The sequence below is a fragment of the Ahaetulla prasina genome, chromosome 1, assembly GCF_028640845.1.
Source record: "Ahaetulla prasina isolate Xishuangbanna chromosome 1, ASM2864084v1, whole genome shotgun sequence".
NCBI classification, from domain to species: Eukaryota; Metazoa; Chordata; class Lepidosauria; order Squamata; family Colubridae; genus Ahaetulla; species Ahaetulla prasina.
Window position 1 is genome coordinate 224,177,384 of NC_080539.1, and position 25,489 is coordinate 224,202,872.

Consider the following 25,489-nt stretch of genomic DNA (forward strand, 5'->3'; position numbering starts at 1 on the left):
TGAGTCAGTCTTCCATTCTTCCAGGGTCAGTAAAATGAGGACCCAGATGGTAGGGGGCAATATGCTGACTCTGTTAACCACTTAGAGAGGGCTCTGTGAAGCTGTGTATAAGTCTCAGTGCTATTGTTATTGCCACCGATCACTTGGTCTCTCTTCCCATTACTACAATTCTATTGATATTGAGAAAGAATTCTTCCAATTAAAACAAAGGTATTTACTCCTGAAGATACAGTAAGTAAATATAGTAAGTAAATATAAATCTAGTTGCATGTAAAACCATAGTAGAGCATTTCTATTAAATTTTACATAGGCATTTAAAGTATTTTGTCAAAGAAGAGCACTTCTGCCACATGGTCAGACTGTCATAAGTATCCTGAGTTGCGCAAATAATGTGGGGAATGCAACTGTAATAATAATCTGTTATTTAGATTTTAATCAGTTTAGGAACTAAACTTCCATCACCATTCATATGTTCCTATAGCAAATTTGGCCCCTATGTGAATATTGGTGAGAAGCTGGAATCTGAAGACTTTTTTGGAGCGGTTTTGTTACTTTATATAATAATTGCTTAGGGCCTGGGTACTTACAGGACCGCCTGCTGTTACCGCATGCCTCCCACCGACCCGTACGCTCTCACAGAGAGGGACTTCTCAGGGTGCCGTCCGCCAAGCAATGCCGGCTGGCGGCCCCCAGGGGAAGGTCCTTCTCTGTGGGGGCTCCCACACTCTGGAACGAACTTCCCCCGGGTTTACGCCAAATACCTGACCTTCGGACCTTCCGCCGCGAACTGAAGACACATCTTTTTATTCGCGCGGGGATGGCTTAAATTTTATTGATTTTTAAATTTTCTATTAGTAATTTTAAGGGTTTTTAGTTTTTTATATATTTTAAAGTTTTTTAGGCCAATTATAAAATAAGTTTTTTAATTTGTATTTTAAATTGTATATTGTATTGTCTGTTTTTACTTTGGCTGTACACCGCCCTGAGTCCTTCGGGAGAAGGGCGGTATAAAAATCGAATTAATAATAATAATAATAATAATAATAATAATAATAATAATAATAATAATAATAATAATAATAATAATAATTATTGATCAATGTAGCAGGATTCTTGATTGTCCTCCTTAAAGAGGCATGTCCAGGGTCTTTTGATCGATTTTACACTGTTGAATTTTGTTTTAATATTTTTCTTATTTGAATGCAAGCCCTCTGCTGCATTTGGTTACAAATATTTTTATTATTATATTGAGTTACATAAAACATTACAAAAGTGGAGTCATGCTACCTGGAATATTCCTTTTCATTTTCGCCACCCTCCCCTCACATCTTTTGTAAACCCTAAAGCAAATTGGGGAGGGGGGATGGAGTGGTATGGAGAAAGGGAAGAAGGAGGAATCTTGGTAGTTGCCATGTCACCAAAGGAAGGGGATAAAAGTCAGGAGTCTAGTAGCATCTTTTCCAACTGACATATGTTATTAAAAAGGCATAAGCTGGAGCTCACTTCTTCAGATAGGATGCATTCCATTGCATTTTTATAAAGCTTTGATCATCCTTTTGTACACTGCTCTAAAACTTGTGGGTGAAGGTTTATTCAGTAATTTTTTAAGTACAAATAATTTAGATTGCAGTCTTGTTTAGTTAAGTGGGTTTAATTCTAAATAGTTCTGCATAGGATAGTACGGCAGAGTAATTGTTTTCTTTATGTCAACCTTCTGGAGGTTTTACTGAGATACTGCAGAAAACCCTGGAATGCTTTCTAAGTAATAGCATCCTGTGACACAAAAGGCCAAGACTCTCTTTTCAGAGCACTCTTTTCAGGATTAAGCACCTAATCCTTTAATTCCTATAATTGGGTCTAGGTATCATAGGGACTAGGGTTTTTAGAAAATGTTAGAATTAAATGTAGAATGATTGAATTTCTCCAAATTCTAATTTTAGTTCAGAAATTTAAAAAAAGTGAGCACATTTTTTTTTTTATAAAAACCTTTATCTTCTGGAAGCAACAGAGCGCCATTGCAGGATCTCTCTATTTTTCCACTCCACTTTGTAGATTAGCCTAGTATGGATAAAGTATGTGAAAAGTCTTCATATTTTTTATTTGACCATCAGAACTTTGAACCCTAATGCTAAAGTCCTCTAATCTACAACATTAGATACAGCAGCAGCAGCAGCAAAAGCTGATTTAAGTACTGTATAATACATGAGGGACAATTAACTATACACTGAGTTCAGTGTCAATTTTCTCTTAAAATGCTGTCTTAGCAAAATGTGCACATACTTAACCAGAGTTTACAATCACAACTGAGTGTTCACACAACATATTAAGCAAAAAGAAATCACATTTGTCTTATTATTTTCTTAAGAGCTGATTAAAAGATCCCATTGATGGTGGAAGCAGTTTAAGCACCAGTGGTGTGAGAACATGAGCTAATATCGATTACATTGAAATTATGTATTTCCGAGGAGCACTCAGTGGAAGTGAACAGTGAGTGAAACTAACTGGATTTCCCCTTACTGCTTTAAACTATTTTTAAGAGTTGTGTGTTGTCACGCTACAGAAGGATTTGGATAGTGCTGCACTGTCATTCAAAGTCTGGATTTAGAATGTAGTTGTAAGGTCTGAATGTAATTCTTGATTGATTTGCTATTTGAGGCATACTAGTTGCAATTGCACAGCAACAAGTCCTATTTTGCCAGAAATAAAACATTTACATTCCAGTGTTTCTAATTCTTCACGAGAATGAGATTAAGCTTCCCAAATTACAAAACTCTGAAGCTGGCATAACTCTTTACCTGTGCAATATTGCAAGGCATGATTAATATATAGCAAACTAATAATGCTTGTAGAAAGGGAATGAAAACCAATGAATCCTTATTTCAGACCAAGGCCCAATGAATCTAGCTTTCCAGTTGACATACATAATTACATATTCATATTTCCTGAAGTTTTGAACCTTTTACATTTCAAGGTAATCATTAGTGTTACCCAAATGTCTATGTTAGACTTTTTAAAAAGCGTATTTTGGGCCAGTTATTCTCTCAGCCCTAGGAAGAAGACAATGGCAAACCACTTCCGAATTCTTGTCAAGACACCTGCAGAGACTTGTTCAGGCAGTTGCCAGGAGTCAACACTGACTCAAAGGCACACACAGAGACATTTTTTGTTATTGTTGAAATTCTGGAATTAGGGTAAAGGTTATATTGCCCTGTAGTTTTTGAGTTCAGTCTTTCAACTTTGCTGTCAAAATTCATCAGTATCCCCAGGGGCAGGAAACTGTTGCATTCCAAACATTTAGCACCTAACCATTGCAAATATATTTTCCTACCCCCGTTTGTATTTTATATTCTCTGTATGGAAAGACTTAGCTATATCCTATCCTTTTAATTTGGGATTAAATTTTAAATTAAACCTTTCCTTGTCACAAAATAAAACAACAGTTCCCCTAACAGGGGAATCAGCACAGAAACGCACGAATAAAAATAAAGCACTTAATTGCTATACTTTACATTTGAGAAAGGGAAAAAGCGCATTTATTCATCTTCTTGTGTTGTCTAATAAAAGAGCACCTCTTCTTCTCACGTTGTATAGATTTGTTTAGCAGCAACCTGTTTGCTCGACGAACTGCGGGGTCTGGCGCTTTCAGAGCATTTTCACATTCCAGGTCCGCGCCCGTATAAGGATCCTATTACTGGAGATCACACGGCTTCAGCCAAGCTCTGGAGTTCCGTCAAGAGTGGGTGGTGGCTTCTATTCATCCCTGCACGTTCGCTCTCCTGCCACAGGGGTATTTTCGAAGGAAAGAAAAGAGCTCTGCGTTTTAGTTTTAGCCCTTGGTGTGGCGCTAATCCGAAGTTTTACTTCAAATGCTTTAGTCCAGGGGTCTCCAACCTTGGCAACTTCAAGACTTGTGCACTTCAACTCCCAGAATCCCTCAGCCAGCAAAGCAAAGCTGGCTGAGGGATTCTGGGAGTTGAAGTCCACAAGTCTTAAAAGTTGCCAAGGTTGGAGACCCCTGCTCTAGTCAACTCTTCGCGGTGGCGCGGATGTCTCCTTCAGGGATTTTAGGTTATTGCCTTTCATTACTGGCACTGGCAGTGCACTGCCAATAGATTGTGTTGGAGGGGGAAAAAAAACCCCAAGACGTTCTGCTAACGTCCGTATTCAACCCTCATTTCTCCAAACCAAAGTGAGCAAAGAATGACTTACCCGGTGACACTCGGGAGAAAAAAAAACCTAAGCGGAAAATGGTTGCTGTTGCTTCTTTTGCTCAACCCCCGCCATTGCTCACACGCCAACCAGAACCTCTAAAAGGCATTTGAACTGTTTTTTTTTTCTCCTCTCCTACTATGGTATCATCTGAACCTTTTCGGTGGCATTAACTCCCGGCTCTAGTTTTCAGTAGTTTTGGGTGATGGTTTGTCTTAAGACACTTCAAAGAGCGGCCCGTTTCCTACCAGGTGGCTACAGTTTGCCCCTGGAGTTAATGTAAAACTTGCTTCGTCGTCGCCCACGCCGAAATTCACTTTTGCCATTGCCCGCCACTGCCCCTTCCCACCCAAGCAACACCACCCCTTTTTTGTGCCGCCGGGGGTTCGCCTCCGCTTTAAGTTGCCCACAACATATGGGTCCGGGTCCGGGTCCTGGTCCCGGTTCGCGCGCCCGCAGAGAGAACGGCCCGGGGGCCCTGCCTGCGGAACGCGGTACTGCTACCCTTGGCGCACACCACGAATCGGAGAGCGCGCCGACTGACTGGCTACCCCGAGGAATGCGCGGTATGCGAGAGGCAGAAGCAACCATTCGACGGGACGGGGAGGGGGGACGGGAGCGGCCCACGTCTGCGGCGGGCTCGGAAGCACGCGCGTTTCGAGACGTCGCGCGCGGTCCGGAGGAAAAAAAGCCCTCGGCGGTGTTTGCCTAGACGCCGAGTAGCCGCCGCCGCGTAGGAGCGGCTCGGTGTCTTCCGATTTAGTTGTTTCGACTCCCCCCTCCTCTGCTCGGTTGCGCGTTCTCTGTATGTTTTTCCTCTCTCTCTTGCTCTCGCTCGCTCTCTCGCTCGCTGGGCGGTGGTTGAGGCCGCTGGTAGTTAGGATCGATTCTGCTGTTGCTTAAGTCGCCGCGGCGGAGAGAAGGAGCAGCCAAGCAGCAGCGGCAGTATTGGGTAGATCGATGCAGGGGCATTTATGGCAGGCTGGCCAGCTGAAGCTGTAGGCTCAGCGCGGCTTCGGTGCCGCCGGTGATCCCTGGAGAGGGAAGGAGGACGACGGGCGCGTTGCATGAGAGACTCAGCCCGGGGAGAGGGGGGTGGAGGCAGAGCAGGCGGAGGCGTCGAGCCAGCAGCCAGCTGCAGGAGCCGAGACCCGTCCCAGCAGCCGGGGAGAGAGAGGCGTTTTCCAGCGGTCGCCTCCCTGAATCGCACCCCAGCCAACTTGCTTCCCGTCCGCAGGGGAAGTTCGGGCTTAGGCTGGGCAATGATTTTCCCCAATAGCAGCAGCAACTCTGCGGGCGGCAGCCGGACTCCATATAGGAAACAGGTAAAAAAAAAAAGCGAGAGAGAGAGAGAAAGGGAGGAATCAAGTTGCAGTTTCTGTGGGGCGGGGGGGGCAGGTTTGCTCGTAGGGAGGGGCGCGGAGGAAGAAGAAGGGGTGGGGACTTGATTGTAGTTGGGCTCGATCTTGAGGATCTAGTCTAGTGAATCGAGCGCTCTTCCCCCCCCCTCTCCAGGACGAGCTTAGCTGTCTTTTTTCCTCTTTGCTTCTTGCCTTTTCTTCCTCTTAAGATTGTATCACGCGGATTCCCCCTTAAAAAAAGAAATAACGTCGCCTCTTTGTGTTCCCGGCAGGAGATTCCAGACTGGGCAATATATAAGTCTTGCAGAAAAAGCGATGTTGTTTCAGGATAGGGAAGCCCAAGATCGAATAATAAAGCCGCCGCCTCCGCCTCCTTCCGATTGCTTTCAGGGACAGAGAGTGTACGGACAAACGTCTTAGAAAACGAAAGTTTGAGCCCGGTAGTGTCTATTTGGGAAAAAAAGCAAAGAGGGAGAGACGGACCCTAAGCAAAAAAGGCATTTTTTCTTTGGAGAAAAAAAAGGGGGGAAAAAAATAAACATTATTTATACCACGGGGCGGAGGTGGAAATTGTGCCAAGGCGCGGGTTTCTCTAAGTTAACATTAATTTGTAATAAGACACCCCTTTAAGTAATTCTCGGAAATGTGTAACTGAAATTGCATACAATAGTGCCTTTTATCCATTTGCTATCTGTATTGAAGAAATGGTTAAAACGGCTTACACACAAAATTACTGTTGCTTTATTTGTTTCCTCTTCCTTTCCAGACTACAAGAAAATTGGATTCTAAGAAATATGACGAGTTTCAGTCTGACATGTTGATTTAATTCTGCCCCAAACAGACATTCTAGTAGACTGTGCTCCTAGAATGGTTATGTCAATATCCTGTTCTAAAAAAAAAAAAAGAGGTGGTTGGAGAAAGGATGTCTAGCTGTCTTCCAAAGTGACCCTTATTCATATAAAACAGACCTCTTTCTCATTCCATTTTAATTTAGCCTCTTCATAAAGCTATTTTTCTCTTCTGGGCATGCACATGCATTTAGAAACAATACCTTTGTTAAACGTGAATAGCAAGAAATTTGACTGGAACAAAAATTATCAGTGTCTTTAGAACTGGACTTTCTATCGTTAGAGCTGTGATCCTGATTGCTTCAGTGACATTACCCTATGACAGAATACTCTTTTATTTTAATTTAATTATGTACAAGTGTAGCGGTTGTTGATGATGTTGCTAAAGGTTTCATGGAATATTACTTTCATCTTTAATGTTTCTCGTTTTGTTAACAATGTTAACAATTTCATAAAACATTTTGAAGAATGGGCAGATATTTTTTTATAGTATGTTCTGCTTTTAAATTAATTGTCTGGTTGATTTAATTAGGGCGAGGTCTTCTAAAGAAAAAAAAGGCTAAGTAAATAATACAGTAGTGATCACAGTTTTCCACTATTTTTTCCCCCCAATACAATGTAAGCAGGCATTTGAGAGAGTCAGAAAGTAAGCCAAATCTTTTAAAAAGTTTTATTCATTGATCCATCAGTGATACCGTAAGAAGGTAGTGATGAAGGTGTAGCTGCTGGGAGAGAAAAGAAGATGGACCTTTTACTGTATATTTTGCATGTGGATGCTAATCAGATGATGGACTGGAACACACTGATGAGGATAAGATGCTGTTCTTTCACAGTCCACTCCTTTAATTCAAAGAGCTAAAAGGGTTGAATGAATCAGAAAAACAAACAGACTTCCCTTTCAATGGGGAGAGGGAGAAAATGAATGTAGGCCTAAGACCCTGGGTACCAAAGGTTTGTTTCATTGGCATCCAGCCGTTCTTTAGTGAAACACTTCCTACTTAGGCTGGGGAAGGCTGAGTGTGCAGGCATTCTAGCTTGTATAAGCTCCTGTTGATTTTAATTGGGGCAGACTTTGGCCCATTGTCATTCAAAAGGTGCTTTTTTGTTTCTCATTCTTGCTGAAGTCTTTATCAGTTCTTGTCATAAGCTCTCCAGAGATTTGGAGGAGCCATTATCAAATATAAATAAATCTGATTCTAGTGTGTAAATAATGCTACTGTACTACGTTTTTACAGTAATGGGGATGCTTTTATTTTTCAGCAGTGATGTATTTCTGCATGTTATTTAAGTATTTTTTTAAAAAAAACATTGAAATGAACTACTACTATTCTTCCAGTGCTAAATTTCTTTTTAAGCCACTCTTTATTGCTTTGAGCCATGTCATAATTTAAGGAAATATTTTTTTCTTGATAAGGTTTTTTTTTCATATTCATAGATGCAGGAATGAATCTTACATTACGTTTTCAAGAATACCATAAGCTTCTATGTGAATTCTTTTGACCACATTGGTAATTTATAATGTGGTCTTATAAATGTTCACTCAAAAGTAAATCTAACCGACTGATGACTTAAGCACGGAAAAGGATAAGGAGTTGTCCAAAGTGTTAATTTGGGGTACTATGCAAAGCAACCCAAAATTTTATTAGATGGAAATTATCTTGAACAGATAGTTCTCAACTTATGACCACAATCGAGCCCAAAATTTCTGTTGCTAAGCAAGACAATTTATGACCTTTCTTGCCACATTTGTTAAGTGAATCACTGCTGTTGTTAAACTAGAAACACAGTTAAGTGAATCTGATTTACCCATTGACTTTGCTTGTCAGAAGGTCACAAAAGTGATCACATGATCCAGAGACACTGCAATTGCCATAAATATGAGTTGATTGCCAAGTGTCTGAATTTTGATCACATGACCATAACATGCAACAGTCATAAGTGTGAAAAATGATCATAAATCATATTTTTTTCACTGCTGTTGTAAATTTGAACGGTCACTAAATGAACTGTTGTAAATCAAGGACTACCTGTAATTTGTTTCTGCACAGACTTTGCAAATATGCCTATGTTTCTTCCACATACGTAGAAACATAATGCTACTTAAACAACCTGTTCATTTCATTAAGCAATATGTAATTACACTACACTGCATAGACCTGCCATGCTTCTTTCTATGCTTGTACTCAGTTGTAGGAGCATCTCTCTCTCTCTCTCTCTCTCTCTCTCTCTCTCTCTCTCTCACACACACACACACACACACACACACACACACACACACATACACACACACCCCTTTGTTTTTTGTCATTTGGAAAGAAGAAGGTGGTGTCAATTCTTCTTATAATCCATAATGTTTTAGTAAGGATTGTACACAGATCTTTGAAATCATCTCTTGGAACAGGATTTTCTTATATCATGAAACAATTGAGCATGCTGAAATATTTCTGTTAAGATATAAGTTCAAAATACTTGAAAAGCTGTTGGGGATATAGGTATGTCAGCTGATACTTTAGATTTATGCTTAACATAAATATACATATTCCCTTTCTTTCAGTACATTGTATTTAAGACAATAGTAATGGTTCTCAAAGTTCTAATTGCTTCTCAATTGATAATATTTAAAACAACATTTTAGTAATAAAAATAGCAGCCCAACTTAATCCTAATTCATGTTAATTCTTTTCCTTAAAATACATTTTAATCAAACAATTCTAGAAATACCTTTAAAACCCATAAATAACTTACTTAATGTAAATTAAATCTGTTTCTGAGGCATTTGTAAAAATAAGGATTTTTGAATACGAGATGCAAATAATTTCTGGAGGGGGCAAATAGTTTTATTTGGGAAATGTTAACATGAGTCCATAGATATTTTCATAACATAGATCTGAATTTAAATTACAGAGTAAAAACTATACTGATTTAATTCTGAAAATAAGATTTGCTTTCCATTCTGAATGCAACTGTTGTAAAATGAATAGAGAAAAGTAATTAAGGATTTTGAATACGAGATGCAAATAATTTCTGGAGGGGGCAAATAGTTTTATCTGGGAAATGTTAACATGAGTCCAATAGATATTTTCATAACAGATCTGAATTTAAATTACAGAGTAAAAACTATACTGATTTAATTCTGAAAATAAGATTTGCTTTCCATTCTGAATGCAACTGTTGTAAAATGAATAGAGAAAAGTAATTAAGGATTTTTGAGTTCAAGTTATTAATATTGGAGCTTAATTTTTTTCAAATGAAAGTTGATGAGACCATATTTATTTTATTAGTTGTCCATAAATATTGGTTTGAGAAGGGTTGTTGTTTGGTTGAGTATTATTTTACTCCAAGTAACAACCATTCTTGTTGCTTGTTGTTACATGAGGAGTATAATACTTACTTCACAAATATAAGTAGTGTTGCTTCTTTCAAGAATATTAATTAGGCATAACTCCTATGAAAATGTTTATATTGATTCATTCAGTGGTTGGACTATGTTGGTTAATCTTGTTATGCATAGAAGGACTTGCACAATACATCAATACATTGTATAACACATTCTAAGTTGTGCTAAAATTTTTAAAACTGATAGAATCATCCCAAAGCATGTATTTTGTGGTCCAAACTATAACTTCATTCTCTGCATTTCTCACTCTTATAAAGTTCAATTTTCATTGTTGAAAGAGAGACACGAGATTTAAGAGAGTAGATATATTGTTAATTTCTTTGTTTAATAAAATCATTTTTAAGAAAGGTCAGCTATGTTTTGAAAATTTGCACAGTAAACTTACAAAAGGAAGAACCACGCTCTTGCAGCTTAATTTTATTCCTGGAATTAACATTTTAAAGCTACCTGCCCACACATTTTACGGATTAACAATTTAGTCATCAATCCACAATCATTCACTAAGGAGTAATCCTATTAAAAATGGGAGCGAGGAGGAATCCTTCAGCATCAGTTTCTTGAACAGGATGTAATCTCAATAGAGAAAACCAATTAGTGTTGTAATCATAGAGGCATTTCTGTTGCTGTTCCTGAACATGTATTTCTTGATCTGGAAACAGGCTGGTTGTCGTTTTCCATGTGTGGCTCCATTGAATTATGGGCATCATTATGTACCTGTTGTTTCCAGTGAGATTAGATTTGTTTCTTGCCTTTCCTCTAGGAATTCAAAGCAACAGTCCATAATATTCCTGCATTCAGCAATCCTGTGGGGGAGGCTGCCATGGCTCCCTTCTGAGCTTCCATGTATACGCTTATATATAGGGCTTATATATGGTGTAGAGGCTTATGTATGAATTGCATTGGACCCAGTGTTTCTTCATAGAGCTGTTCCTTGATAATTTAGCAGTTAGCAATTTCCTGTTTCCCTCAGGAAAAGCACCCTAGGGACATATTTTAGGTAACAGTTTTAGAGGGAGAAGAAGGAATTAGGGTCATGGTCCACTTGTTCCATTGAGGAAATCCATCACTGAATAAAGGATTATTTCAGTAATCAAATGACTGAAATTCAAGTATTATACTTCATTGTATCTGACTAGTTAAATTTACAAGAAGCCTTACTGCAAGCCCTGGTGCCTTTCCACGGGCAGAAATAAGTCCCATTAAATTTATAGAATGTACTTCCAAGAAAGTTGTTTAGGATTTACAGTTTGAACCATTGTAAAGGCTTGAAATACATTAGTAATAAATATATTTTTATGTTTCTGTTGCAACTAATGTTCAACCTCAGTGACTTCTTTTTTCTCTGCCAGAGATGCATTCAAAAACAGCAGGAGTTTAAAATAGTCTAATGATTAGTAGAGTTTGAGCACTTATAAACCATTTCCCCCTTTAAAAAATAATTTTGAAGAGATTGGAGATAATTAAAAATTATTAATCTGGTATTATGTATTTCAAGGCAAGTAAGTAGATTTCTATACAATAAAAGATCATATCAGAACTGCAGAGAGATAAATAGAATATACCAATAGAAGAGAATATGTGTAGCTCAATGTTGAACTATGGGGTTCTTGGTGCTCTCTGAGCTTACTTGTTTTCTTGCAGATATTTCATTACCCAGTTAGGTAATACCATGATGATGTTATTTAGTTGGGTAATGAAACGTCTCCCAAGAAAACAATCAAGCTCAGAGAGCAGCAAGGACTCCAACCAACATAATATGTTTTTATAGAAGAAGCAACTAATTATTTAACTGTTAAGTATCCATACAAATGCAAATACCTGTTGAAATTAAGAAGTAATTGCAGCTTGGTGGAGGATTACCTGCTGTGGGTACAAAAGGTCCCAATTCTAGTCTTCTGGCATCTCCACTTAAGATAAAGTAATGGATGATGAAAGGGATATTTTGCCTGGAACTCTGGAGGGCTTCTGCCAATCAGACTGTGTCACACTGACCTTAGGAGACAAATATAGCAGAGTCTGCATACGATGGGATATGTAGCCATTTTTCTCTGCTCAAGTAGGATGAAGAAGTTCCAGTATGATTGCAACAATCATGAAAGTGTTCTGTAGAAGAGAACTCTGCCTTAAGCAACTGTTTTCACTTAATGAAAGGCGGCTCCTTGGAAGAAGACATACTTTCAAAGGAAAATTTTAACCAAACAATGAAAACTTCTCTTTAAAATGCGCTTGGCTGCATTGCATGAAGAACTGAAGCAGCTGCCACAGGGGAAGGATGGAGAAGATGATTGCATTGTAATAAATTTAGCTGTACTCTGCAGAAACCTCTCAATCTGCAGTTTCCTGCTTGCAACAGGAAAAGGAAGGGATGTTCTGTGGAGAGAAAAAGAGAACTGAATGAGAACTATTTGTTTGGTGCAGGCTATAGAACTACCAGTCTGTTTAAATATACTGTAGGTCTATATTATGGGCTTAATTGTATTTATTCTGAACTGTATTCATATTGAGGATCATAAGGATTCAGTAACTTTTTAAGTGCACAAACATTTTGGCATGATACAGCATTTTAGACATAACCGTATAATTTTGCTAGATTTTACTATATTAAAACTTCGCTCTGTTCTGTCTTTTGTATTTGATGTCTACCACTTTCATTTTCTCCTCTTAAGAGTTCTAATTATCTTTAAAAGTATCTAGGCATCTTCATTGTTTTAAGATCTAGCCAAATAACAGTGCTTTGCAATTTTTTAATTGTTTTCAAAATGTAAAATGCCATGAGAGTTACTGTTCATGTATGCAGAACCATGTGCCTTATCGATTTACTGAAGCAGAGGTCATATTTTTAAAATTGTAAAACACTTGAATGACAGTGTTCCAACTTTGTCAGGAGTTTGTGGCATTTTGATAGCTTTTTTTATTTGGTGGAAACTAATTTTACTTCAGTTGCAAAACCTTCCTTTTAAAGGCACCTGTTGGCACTATGTCCCCCTCCCCCATATTATTTTCCAGGCTAGTCTATTCTAAAGTTGTTAATGAAATAAGGTGCAACTAGTTTGTATTATGAGGAAGTACTGGATACATTTTAATTTTCTTTTGTACAGTTACACACTTTTGTTCATTATTCAGTTATTCGCTATCTCCAAATTTCGGTATCCGTTTGCAACAACTCTGATTTTTAAATTCTATTTTACCTAAGAAGCACTGGTGCCAAAATATGAAATCAGCAGGCCTGTAAAATAAGGGATTCTTTGCACATAGGAAGAACGTACAAGATTTGCTAGAAAAACTTTATTTTTTGAAAAGCTTCTTTCCCCTCAAAGGAAACCAAGAGACTGTGACTCCTACAAATGAAAACATTTCTCTTTTTTGGGGCTTTCAGGAGACAGTCATTTGGAGAGCTTGCAGTTTGATGGTGCATGCTTCTTCCAAGACTGTTTACATTCTACCAAAAATAACTTTCAAATTCTGCATTTGAATTAATCCTTTGCATTCAGAAGTCCCAGATGTAATCTTAAGAATACTTGCTTGTCTTTATGGGCCAGCGGTAAGCAACTTGCAGGCTTTGGGTGAATGTATCCTCCAACTAAAGCCATCTGCAAGCAATTTCATGGCAGCTATTATGAAAGAGAAAGGAAAGAGGGAGTCATGAAGAGCAAAGTATCATAAATAGGAGAAAACATGTCAGGTAGAAGGAGTGACTCATTCATTTTTGCTTTTGGATCTACCTACCTACCTACCTATCTCCATCCATCTATTCCTTCTTCCCTCCCTCCCTCCCTCCCTTCCTTCCTTCCTTCCTTCCTTCCTTCCTTCCTTCCTTCCTTCCTTCAGCTTCCATCAGTTCATTCATGAGGGAACCTGATGAGCAAATGTCTCTGAGGCATAGGCAGAACTAAGCTTACTTTCAATGTTCCAAAAGTGCCTTTCCACGGGTTTAAAGACATTTTAAATAATTTCTTTGATGGGCCCTGGTTCTCACTATTCACATGACAATCTTTCTCACATAATTTACTTTCTTTCATGAGTCAGAAATGGCCAGTAATTTCCCATGAAATGGTTCTAATAATCATGTTGATACAGTTTTAGAAAACTGACTGGTACATTCAGTGCCAGCTGCTGTTGGAAGAATGGCAGATTGTTCTATAAAGTTAATCCTCAACTTAATGACCATAATTGGGATTGGAATTTTGGTTGTTGAGCAAAGCGGTCATTAAGATACTATGTGACTGCCCATAGGACTGCATCACTCAATGATTGTAATCCCAGCGCTCCTGATGTGGTCATTAAGTGGGCAGAATTCCAGGTAAGAAGTGTGGGGTGCCTTGGGGATGGGGAAAATCCCTCTTACTGAAATCCAAACAGGAGAGACACTGGTGTGGAGTCTGCACTAGGCCTCTCGGGAACTAGCCTACTCTCAAGGCACTTCATGTTCCTTTTCTTGCTGCACTGCAGTTCCACTCAGGAGCTGAAAACAATGAAAAGATACTCGTGCATAGCCTGCATCAGCGTCCCAGGACTTTTTTTTTTTTACATTTATATCCCGCCCTTCTCCGAAGACTCAGGGCGGCTTACAGTGTGTAAGGCAATAGTCTCATTCTATTCGTATATTTACAAAGTCAACTTATTGCCCCCCCAACAATCTGGGTCCTCATTTTACCTACCTTATAAAGGATGGAAGGCTGAGTCAACCTTGGACCTGGTGGGACTAGAACCTGCAGTAATTGCAGGCAGCTGTGTTTTAATAACAGGCTTCTTACAGCCTGAGCCACACCGCGGACTTTCCCCATTTACGTGAGGCAGCTCCTTACCTTACCATGCTGATTCTCTATTCTCTGCTTGGATTTTGGTTCCTTGCCATCTTTGTGGACTGGCTGAAAGAGCTGCTTGCTGAAGGAGTTCACCTCTCTTCCATGCACAGAAGAGAACTCCTTTGGCAGGGTACAGGAAAGAAGCCAGAATCTTCAGGAAATCTTGATAAAATCTTCGCAAATGCATAGAAGGGAAGTACTTTGTCAGGATGCAGAAATCTTCAGGATTTTAGCTCAATATCTGCACCCCGCTGGATGAGTTCAGCTCTCCTTGGATGCAGTTTTTTCAGCCATCCTCCAGAGATGAGAGAGAGGCTTGGGGAGGCACAGCAGCTGTCCCAAAGGCCCATTGACTTTCTGGGGAAGCCGGTGGCAGAGGACTTGGCAACTGGTTATAAGTTCAAACAGTTACCAAACAACTAGACATAACAATGGAGATGGTGGTGCAACAGTTTTTGACGGCTGGAAGTGCTTTATGAGCCTTAAAGCACCATTTCTAAGGCTGATATCATTAACCAAACAACTGTAAATCAAGGATTACCTGTAGAACAAAGACTAATGATGGTAAATTTTGAGTGATACTTTTTAAGGGAGAACATAGCTACACCGATGCCTTAGCTCTCCTTATACATTCATCATCTATTAACTATACAGATGTTTCATAATTATGCCTAATGTTATAGCTGGTTGCCAGAGAATACCTGCATACTGTTGTAATTCACAGTTTTTTGCCTTACAGAGGAATAAGCTTCCATTTGGTTTCCTTATGGTTCACATGTAGCAGTAATGATGAGAAACCAGGAATTTTGCCACTTGTGATTTTTTTTTTTTTTAGCTATTTGTACTTCTAGAAAGATCCAGGCAAGAATTATCAAGATATTTTCAGTACCTTGTAGCTGGTTAAATTGGCTTCTAATTGGCTTTTATATGCTTATGTATGTGTATCTATACACATATATGCACATTTTTGCGTACTTTGACCTCTCATCTCATTTACTGAACATTTGCCAATATTTTCAATTTCTGTTGAAGTCTTTATCTAGTTCAGTACTATCTTGTTGATATGTAAATGTGTTCCTAATGGTACAATTTACTAGATTTTTTTTTTTAATGGAAAGTGTTGCGATATTTGATTATGTGTAAGAATCGTATCTTATAAACATGAACAGGTGAGAATTTATGGCAAGAGTTCCTTTTATGGAACTCTCACACCATAAATATCTGGGACAATTAATATTTTCAGTCTAACTTAGTGATATGGATGAGGCCTGTGCAAATCATTCAGTGAGATATTCTGCTCACAAACAAAGCTTCTTCATGATCTGTGCCTCAAAGCAGCCACAGGAAAATTCAGCAAGCTTCTTCAAGGGTTGTCTAAGCAGGCACACACATGTTCACAAGATTGTGAGAAGGCTTGGTTAGGCAAGCCTATATTATTTTTCTTGCCTTATTTAATTAAATCGGCACCTACTGTAGCAAGCTAGCAATATAAACAAAATTATTGTGTATGCGACAAACACAGAACAACAACGTACCAAATGATCATATATGACTGTGATGTATAATATAATTTTTATAGGCTATGGTCACGTCTGTGCCAAAGAATAAAGGTTGTGCTACAATATATTTTTAGATATACCATTTTAAAAAAATAAAGTGTGTCTGAACAAAAGTTCAGATGGAAGTTCAGATAATGATGGAAGACATTACACTGTGCGTAATGTTTTTCATGATGGTGTTTTACCTTTCTACTGAGCATCAAATATCACAAAACTAAGTTGATTACAGCATAATGTGCCCAAGAAATAAATGGATAGGATCATTTTAAAAAATAGACTGGATCGTGGGGAGAATATTTAAACTTATTCATATTGTAGCCTAAACCTAAGCAATAGGTGTGCTGTTCATATTTGGAATGATGCAAATTTATTAACATTAAAAAATAAAGACTTAATTGGAAATAAATGCCAGGAAATGTAATGGGGCCTCTCTTTGAATAGACATGTTTGTCGTATTCTATAAGCATGTTGAAGTCTTGTCTGTTACTCTTTTACCAATTTTCTGCAGCCGTTCTTACAAAGTAGTTACTTAATCATCCTCCTGTAAAAATTACTTTGGCTGCCAGAGTTATGGGAGTTACCAGACATCTTTTGTGAAGTGACATTAGCTATAAGACAGGCCATTTAGCACAGAGTAAAAAGTCAGTTTTCAGAGTTCTGTGGATGAGTCATTCAACAACTTTCTGTATTTTTAAAAACAGAATTTCTGGGGCACATTCCATAACATATATATACAATCAGCTAATCTTCAATACTGCACAAGTATCTAGATAATATAGCATGTAATATCATTGAAAGTCTTGTGTACAAAAAAGCAGCACCATAAAGATTTCTGATTTCTAAAAAAAGGCAATAATAATTAATAATAAATATATTTTCCTTTACTATATCTAAAGTTTTGAAGTGTCCACGTTAGCACTGTATAATTGTTTATCACCAACATTTTGATTATTTACTAATGTTGCTAATAATGAGTTGTTTCTTAATATGTACTTTTACCTTAATATATCAAAATGCATTTAAATCTTCCTTGCTTCAGAAAAAAAATATTTTCTGAAGAGTATCTTTGCATGTAATTTCATAGAGGAAAGAGGGGAGTTTCTCTCCGCTTAATCTTATGTCTTCAGATAATAAGAGAATGAATATTTATAATATTTAGAGGAAATTGCTTTTCTTCTAATCAGCAGATACATTAGCTATGGATCCTATCCCAAACCAATCTATTTCTCCATCCTTCTAATATCTGACTATATCATGCTGCCTTTTTTTTTGCCAAATAATAATTTAAATAAATGCTTTCCCATTTATTACCAATAAGTTTGTGGAACATAAGAAATGGAATGCTTGCTTCGAAAAATCCAACATAAAATTTTTAAAAGATGCTGTAGTGACCATATTCCTGCTTTTTGTAGCCTTCCTAGGAATGACATTTACAATTTTGGGCAGTTCATAGAGAAACATTGACTTGACTAGGTCCTGATAACATTTGCAGCATTCCCATCAGCCTCTCTGTCCAAGACAGTTAAGTGATTCTGCCAGCTGATCATTTGATGCACCATTGCTTCAAATACTAGAGGTTGTCATCTGATACATGTGAAAATTCTCTTGATTTTTTTTAAATCTTCCTTAACAGTTAATAAATTAAGATAATTGCAGAAATACGTATTCAGGGATGCAGTTTTTTTCTTCACACAAAACACAGCAATGTAATTCTATATATTTTATTTAAATACATTTGTCAAATTCAGGATATTTATTCTTAGATGTCTGATTCTGAGTGTTGGGATAATAGTGAAACCTGCCAAACAGTTAAACCCATGCAAGCTTCAAATAAGGGTGATAGTAATGCTCATTAAATTACTCAGTACTGTATTATATATAAGCTAAGACAGTGAGCTTAGGCAGAATTATTTTTAAAAGTGGTTTTGAATGCCTTTCCTTGTCAGTTTTACCCCTTAACCTATGGCATTTCTCCCAAGGAATGATCATGTAAACCTTTCAATTAAAAAGGAACTAGATCAGGCTTACTGCTTCTTAGAATGAACTTTTGTTTAAAATTTCCAAGTCGTCTTTGATGATTAATAATTTCAGGATAAAGAGGAAATGTTGCAATAATTTAAGACAAAGATATTAGCAAAAGGGATGTTTTTCAAAAGGCTTAAGAGTGTCAGTAAAATCCAGATACAAAGATCAGATAAACGCCACAATTACAATAATACTGGAGGTTACTCATTTGAATTTAAGAACTCTGCATCTTAATTCTATGCATATCAACTTTGGTATAAGTCCTATAGAGTTCTCGACATGTTTAGATTGTAGTCAAAAATACTATGCCTTTTAATTATTATAATTTGCCATCTAGTCATTTTTAACTCCTAGCAACTACACATACATTTTCTTCATGATGATCTATCTATCCCTTACTTATTCTTTCTGATCTTCCAGTGGTGCAGTCATCATACTGTAACTGAGTCCATTCACCTTGCTACTTGTTGCCCTCCTCTTCTTCTATTTCTTTTTATCTTTCCCAGTTCCTGAGAGCTAGGTCTTTGCATAATGAGTCCAAAGTAGGATAATTTGAGTTTGGTATTTTGGCCTCAAGTGAAAACTTTGGTTGATTTGTTTGATGATCCACTCATTTATTTTCTTTGCTGTCCACTGTGTTCTTAGGAGTCTTTTCCAACATCAAGATTCCTATACCTATCCAACCTTTGCTTTCACAGACAGTCACAGGTAAATACCCCGGCTTGCATGATTCTGACCTCTTTTTTTTGGGGGGGGGTTTAGATGATTGCAAATTAAGATGTATTATTTCACTAAGATTTTGCTTTTCATTTAATTAAAATTCCTGTAAGTCAAATTATCAAATTTAGCATATGGGGGGAAAATCCCATGTCCATCTTTTATTTCTTAGATGCTTCTAAACTATGTCTTGTACTTTGCATTGGACATTAGATTTCAACCAAATACAGAACATGACAAAATATAATACTACTCTGCCTTGAAGTGGGAAGTTGGTAAAAGTAATGTTTTTCAAAACAGCAAAAAAGCAGTGTAGAAGGATAAAATGGATTGAGGTTAAAGTTAAACTTAGTATCAATAGATACTGTGAAATTGAACACAAATGTTTGCTAACTTCTGATCGCTCTACTCTATGGTAACAGATTTTCTTTCTGGCATAAATGTAATTACTATTTTAAGTTGACCAGAAAAAAGCAAAGATTCTGTGAACAATTCAACACGCACTCATACCCCCAAATTGACCCAGATTCTCTTATTTTGTCGGATATGCAGTGAAATAATAAAAATAAGGCACAAATACATTCATTTGGTGGGAATGTTCATTATGAAGTCAAGTAATCCTAGATTAATGTTTTATGTTTTAGTAGTATGTTTTTTATGAATTACATCTTATTGTTCTTCCCTTTCTTTTAAAATTGCGTAATGCAAAAGCAAAAGCATATTTGAAATGAATAGCATTGGTTGGCAAATTCATAAGGCAGACATTGTGTTTGATTTATTGTGTTTGAATTTGAAGTATGTATTTATATCTGGGCATGATGGGATAAAACTTGCACCTACTGTTTACAGAATAAATTTTCTACCTTAGTCATTCCTGTGACTTCTTTGGTGAAAAGAAATGACGAAACTACATTATGAAGCTTTGTTTTCAGAAATGGTATTATTTTTAGCAGGGTGGATTTGATTTAAATCACTAGTAAAAAGGTTTGATTTAAATCAGCTTGATTTAAATCATAATTTTTAAAGAGCAACTGTCATCTCTGTCCCACAGCAGCAGCTCCTCTGACCCGCTGTTGACTCAACAACAGTGCTAATATTGCAGAATACACAGCCCCATAACCTACACTCCATTTCATGATGAATAAATTAAATTATTAATGTATCTTAAATAGAAAACTAACCTTATATAGATTTTTACTCCAAAGTAAAATAAATTTGATAAAAACAAACAAAACCCTGATTTTTTAATTTTGTTTTTTAAAAAAATAATTGATTTTTATCCGCCCTGATTTTTGAATAACTATCCTAGATGTTGGAAAATACCCATCCAGGACTGACACACACAGACACCTCAGCTCTTTGGAACCTAGTTGATCTGTTCCCAAGACAAGGCAAACAGCCTGGGGAAGATTCCTGCATAATAGGCAGAATATAATAAAGTAGATAACTTGAATTCTACATCTGTGAATTTGGTTGTGCCTGGCACTACCGGTTCTAATATATAATGATCAGGCCCCAAGGGAGATAGCTGAGGACAAGCCTTGGGGATCTCCCAGGCTCCCTGCCACACTACATTGTTTTTAAAGATTTATTCCCTAAAGAAATTCAATAGGAAGCTGACTTGCTGCAGAGCAAAATCACTTCCTCTAGTTATAGTGAGGGATGCCTTTAATTTGTATAAAAGTTGCAGGACTAGTTTGCCTTTTTATGAAAGGATGCTTTGTAACTGGCATTGTTCATCATGACCACCATTTTATAAATAAATATTTGGTCTCCATGACATCCATCTTGTGAGTGTGCCTGCCACATGTGCCCTTTGCCATAAAAGGTTGCTTGATCTAAGGAGACATTTTTGATTCAGAGTTAGCATTATTTTTTAAACAAAAAAGGAAATCTTGCCTTCTTTGCTTTTTGCTTTCCCTTGCTAAAATTCATGGAGTTTAGCATGCTTGTTCTCTTTCCTGCCTTATTAGGACTAACAAGTGGACAGCATTCAATTCTTATTAGATTAAAATTGAGGAACTGGTCCTGCTTGCTCAGGAGGAGAGATCAAGTCTCAGAAGAGTCCTCCTATAACCCTGCAAAAGAGGAAGCAGCTCAAAGGAGCTGAATGAAAGGATTGTGTGCATCCCTCTCCTTTATGGAAAGGTAGCATGCTGAATTCAAATACAGGTAGTCCTCAATTTACAACCACAACTGATCCCAGCATTTCTGTTGCTAAGCAAGACAGCTGTTAAGTGAGTTTTGTTCCATTTTATGACCTTTCTTGCCACCGTTTTTAAGTGAATCACTACAGTTAATAAGTTAGTAATGCAAATGTTAAGTGAATCTGACTTTCCCATTGACTTTGCTTGTCAGAAGGTTGCAAAAGGTGATCACATGACCCCGGGACATGGCAATTGTCGTAAATACATGTGGCTACCAATCAACCACATGTTGATCATGTGACCATAGGGATGATTGTAAGTAAAAACAGTCACATCACTTTCTTCAGTGCCATTGTAATGTCAGTCACTAAACAAATGGTTGTAGGTCGAGGGCTACCTGTGTGTCGAATTCTTATTGTCTCCATTATTACTTTTTCATCACTTACAAAAATGACAATTGAATTCTTACTAATTTGATACTTTGAGCTGAATCATCCACCTAACCACATTTTAAAATCTAATTCTCCAGACAAAATGACTTTACGATCAGATCAAGTTGCACATCATACATTCTGTTTTTCTAGGCAGAAAGGTTGGTAATGCAATGCTTGGAAATGCTGAGGTATGCCCTTAAGGCTTTGAAGAGGCACCCCGCTCTTCAGAACCAATTTAAAACATCTATGGGAACTCACAAGAAATTGTGACTTCCTTACCTTGCATTTGCCATGAGTTTGTGCTTCTGCTTGGCATCACTGTGACTGTTAGAAAAGTGTGGTAGTGTTCCAAAAAATTCTTGCCCATTTTCTCTCGGGGTCTTGTCAGTATCAGAATTACAGCAGCATGCTAATTGCAAAGTTGTAAGTAGCTGTATGGTGGGAGGCCAAGAAGATAGTGGTGGTGGGGGCTTTCCCTCAGCTGTATAGTGCCTTTTACTTTTAAAGCAAGTAGCCTTTCTCTCAGATCTTTACATTTCTGATTTTGAAATAACTTCAACTGCTCCTCTGCCACAGAAATGAATCCTTTTAATGTCAAGTTAATTTAGGCATTTCTGCTACAGTTTAAATTATATATCAGGAAATAGCATAAATGGTACAATTATGTCTGCGGGCAAGATTTACACTTCTTTCTGATTTGGTAATGCTGCTTTGTGAAAAGGAATGCCTTTTTTCTCTCTTGTCAGAAAAGCTTAATGCAAAGGATCACCCATGTGATAGGGCCTATGCAAATATAAAACTTGATAAGTACAGACTTACATGCAGAGTAAGGTGAGAAGTTGGAAGCAGATTAATCAGGTACATTCTGTAACATGAATTGTCTGTCTCTTTCCCCGCCACCCTTAATTATGGCCTTTAAGATTACATCAAATCAACATTAATCATTGGTTTTATCTTGAGCAGAATTTTACACACCAGTTTCAACTGTGATTTGAGGTCTAGTTAAAAGGATTTCTTGTTTAGCATTAACTGTTATTTACATCATGATATAATGTTTAACTGTGGTTAAGTAAGGGGTTCTGAAAGAACAGAATGGCTGGGGCAGGCATGAAATTTCAGCTTCCAATTTGAGAATATTAGTATCTTCCATAGTGGAGAGTTTGCAAAACATTGTTTGTATCTTGACCTTTTTTTTTTTTGCACTGAAATATTTTTCCTGCACAACATTTTGAATCTAATCAAGCTAGAAATAATTCAATGATAAGTGATGAATCAAACATGAAATTGATTTTTTAGTGATTAGCCTTTTTTTCTTTCTTTTCCCCCCTTTTTCTGTTCTATATTTAAAGAGGGTACTTTGGAGGAGAAAATACTTTCAAATAAAGTAAAAAAAAAATTCCTCTTAGCATCTTTTTTAAATGTGCCTTAAAAAAAATGAATACGTCTCAATTTATTGGCCGCCCATTCTTACCATAGGGTAACTTTGGGCGGCTTACAGTTACATATAAGTTCAAACATAAAAAGTTAAAATCAAACATTAAAACCAAAGTCACATGGGGGCGAAGTGGTGGTGGTGGAAGGCAGGATCTTGTTATCACCATTACGTGCCATTCCGCAACGTAAGAGGTCAGAATAGAGCCTGCTTCTTACCTTTTGACCATGATCATTCTTGTCTTTTCATTTTGTTCAACTGGGTTAATTTCACAAAAATCTAAGTAGGGCCAGAGCTGGTTAGTGCTTATATAAAAAACCATCAGGAAATCAGTAGACTATGGGTTAAACTCAGTGGTGGGATTGAATTTTTTTTATTACCGGTTCTGTGGGCGTGGCTTGGTGGGTGTGGCAGGGAAGGATACTGTAAAATCTCCATTTCCTCCCGATCAGCTGGGACTCGGGAGGCAGAGAATAGATGGGGATGGGGCCAGTCAGAGGTGGTATTTACCGGAACTATTCAAAATTTCTGCTACCGGTTTTCCAGAACTGGTCAAAACCTGTTCCGGTAAATACCACCTCTGACTGGCCCCATCCCCATCTATTCTCTGCCTCCCGAGTCCCAGCTGATCGGGAGGAAATGGAGATTTTACAGTATCCTTCCCTGCCACACCCACCAAGCCACGCCCACAGAACCGGTAATAAAAAAATTTCAATCTGGTTAAACTGTAAGCATTATTTTAGACTTGTATTGGTTTTAATCAAAGTGATATATTTTCTTTTAACTCGGCTGGTGATGAAGCCTGAAAAAGAGTCTGTCTGCTTTAATTAATAGTGGAGGGTACTGTATTTGTGTATGACCTGAAGAACCTCCTCTCAGTCTTTTCAAAAGGTGTGCAGGTCTCTGACAAACAAGATATATGAATTTCTTAGCATGATAGGCTGTGAAAAACGAGCATCAAGGTCAATAGCTCTTGTTTCAAATGTAATGAAGGGTTTCTCAGCTCACTTTCATTTAGTAGCCAAGCCAGCTTCTGGAAGTGCTAAGAAATTATTTTTCGTGGAGATACTAATCACAACTTGTCTGTATTTTTCACCTCTTTATTTTCTGTTTTCTGATTTAACATTGGAAGAGTACTGCATAGTGTAATTTATGAGCGATGGTTGAAGCTCTCTTTATGCTGCAGAGAGCAATAATGTTGGCTGTATAAAGTTTATTTTTAAGATTTGACTTCCAGAGTGTTAAAACCCAGTTAAATGCCTTTGTTTTTGTTTTCTCTGTATAAAAAGTTAGAGAACATATTGAGTATTCTGTGCCAGGATTTGGAATGATGAAGTCCTTCATGAGATGGATTTGCATTTGTATCGCAAAACCTGTAAATACTTGGGAAGCAAGAATATTTGGAATGTAGAGCCATGGCACCATGAAATTCAGGGTTCAGAGAATGTCTTACATTCTTAAGAGGCTTCAAGGTTTTCCTAGTATGCCTTCAAGCCACTCTCCTTATTGTCTTATTGTCCCTTCTGAAACATTCTTTCTTTCATTTTGCAGCAGCCCATTGTGCCTGCCCATCCAATGGCTCCTCCTAGCCCCAGTATCACCAGCAGCAATAACAACAGCAGCAGCAGCAGCAACTCAGGATGGGATCAATTAAGTAAAACAAACCTGTATATCAGAGGGCTGCCTCCAAATACCACTGACCAGGACTTAGTAAAGTTATGCCAACCGTAAGTATGCTTGTTGATAATACATTAAGAAATGGGTGGTCAAAGATTTAAAGGTATTGACTTATGAAAAAGTTCTTTTTTTTCTGGGTCTGTCAACAAAACCCATAGAATTTTTTTTAAAAAAAAATTAGCACAGAAATGTATCACAACTGATTTGAGAGCATAGTTCTATAAAACAGGGTAAGTCGAGTAAATGGAGAGCATAGTTCTACAAAAAAGGGTTAAGTCTCATAATTTTGCATTGACTTTGATCATTCTTCATATAATTTGAATGGAGAATTATTAAACTTATCGGTACTACCAGTGAAGTTCTTACCAGTACTTAGAAATTTATGCCTACTTTGTGGCAGTGACAGTGAATTCTGATCCTGACCCTTAAAGTAAGCATTTTGTTCATGGCCCATAAATAATTTGATGGGGATCAAAAATTATTATTATTAAATGTAGATTATTTTTCTAATTTCAGAATTTTGAGCCTCAGATTATTGATACATGTGAACAGTAGACCCTTATGAATTATCATTCTGATGAAGTATTCATCTGGAAGGCATTATTAGCCTGATACCAATATATATATAATTTAAGAGAAATGTTGGTTTTGCATGAACTGTTTGAGCCAACATTGTCTTAACAAGTGTCAGCACCTGGCCTACTTTGTCTAGGCTCAACAGGGTCTGCCATGGTTTATACTTGGATGGAAGATCTCCAGAAATATCTTCTTTAGAGTGATCTTCCTACAGATAAGAAAAAGTGTTCTTCAGAATCTGGCTCTTCTGGAGAGTACTTGGGAAGGAGATTGAATGTTAAAGTACTCCCCAAGATGTAGAC

The 25,489-nt window shown here is 37.5% G+C and overlaps 1 protein-coding gene across 7 annotated transcripts in view; it reads left to right on the forward strand.

The window, feature by feature from the left end:
- RBMS1 (RNA binding motif single stranded interacting protein 1) overlaps positions 1 to 25,489 on the forward strand; it is a 145,280-nt gene that overhangs the window by 40,103 nt on the left and 79,688 nt on the right. For 3 of the 7 annotated variants that reach the window (XM_058191803.1, XM_058191795.1, XM_058191786.1), the window contains exon 2: positions 24,486 to 24,661. In XM_058191803.1, the coding sequence (XP_058047786.1) occupies positions 24,510 to 24,661 (152 nt within the window). In that variant the 5' untranslated portion in view covers positions 24,486 to 24,509. Of the gene's footprint in view, positions 1 to 4,620; positions 5,535 to 18,849; positions 18,913 to 24,485; positions 24,662 to 25,489 lie in introns of those variants that run through there. The other 4 variants (XM_058191763.1, XM_058191755.1, XM_058191776.1 and 1 more) reach the window with 4 other exon arrangements.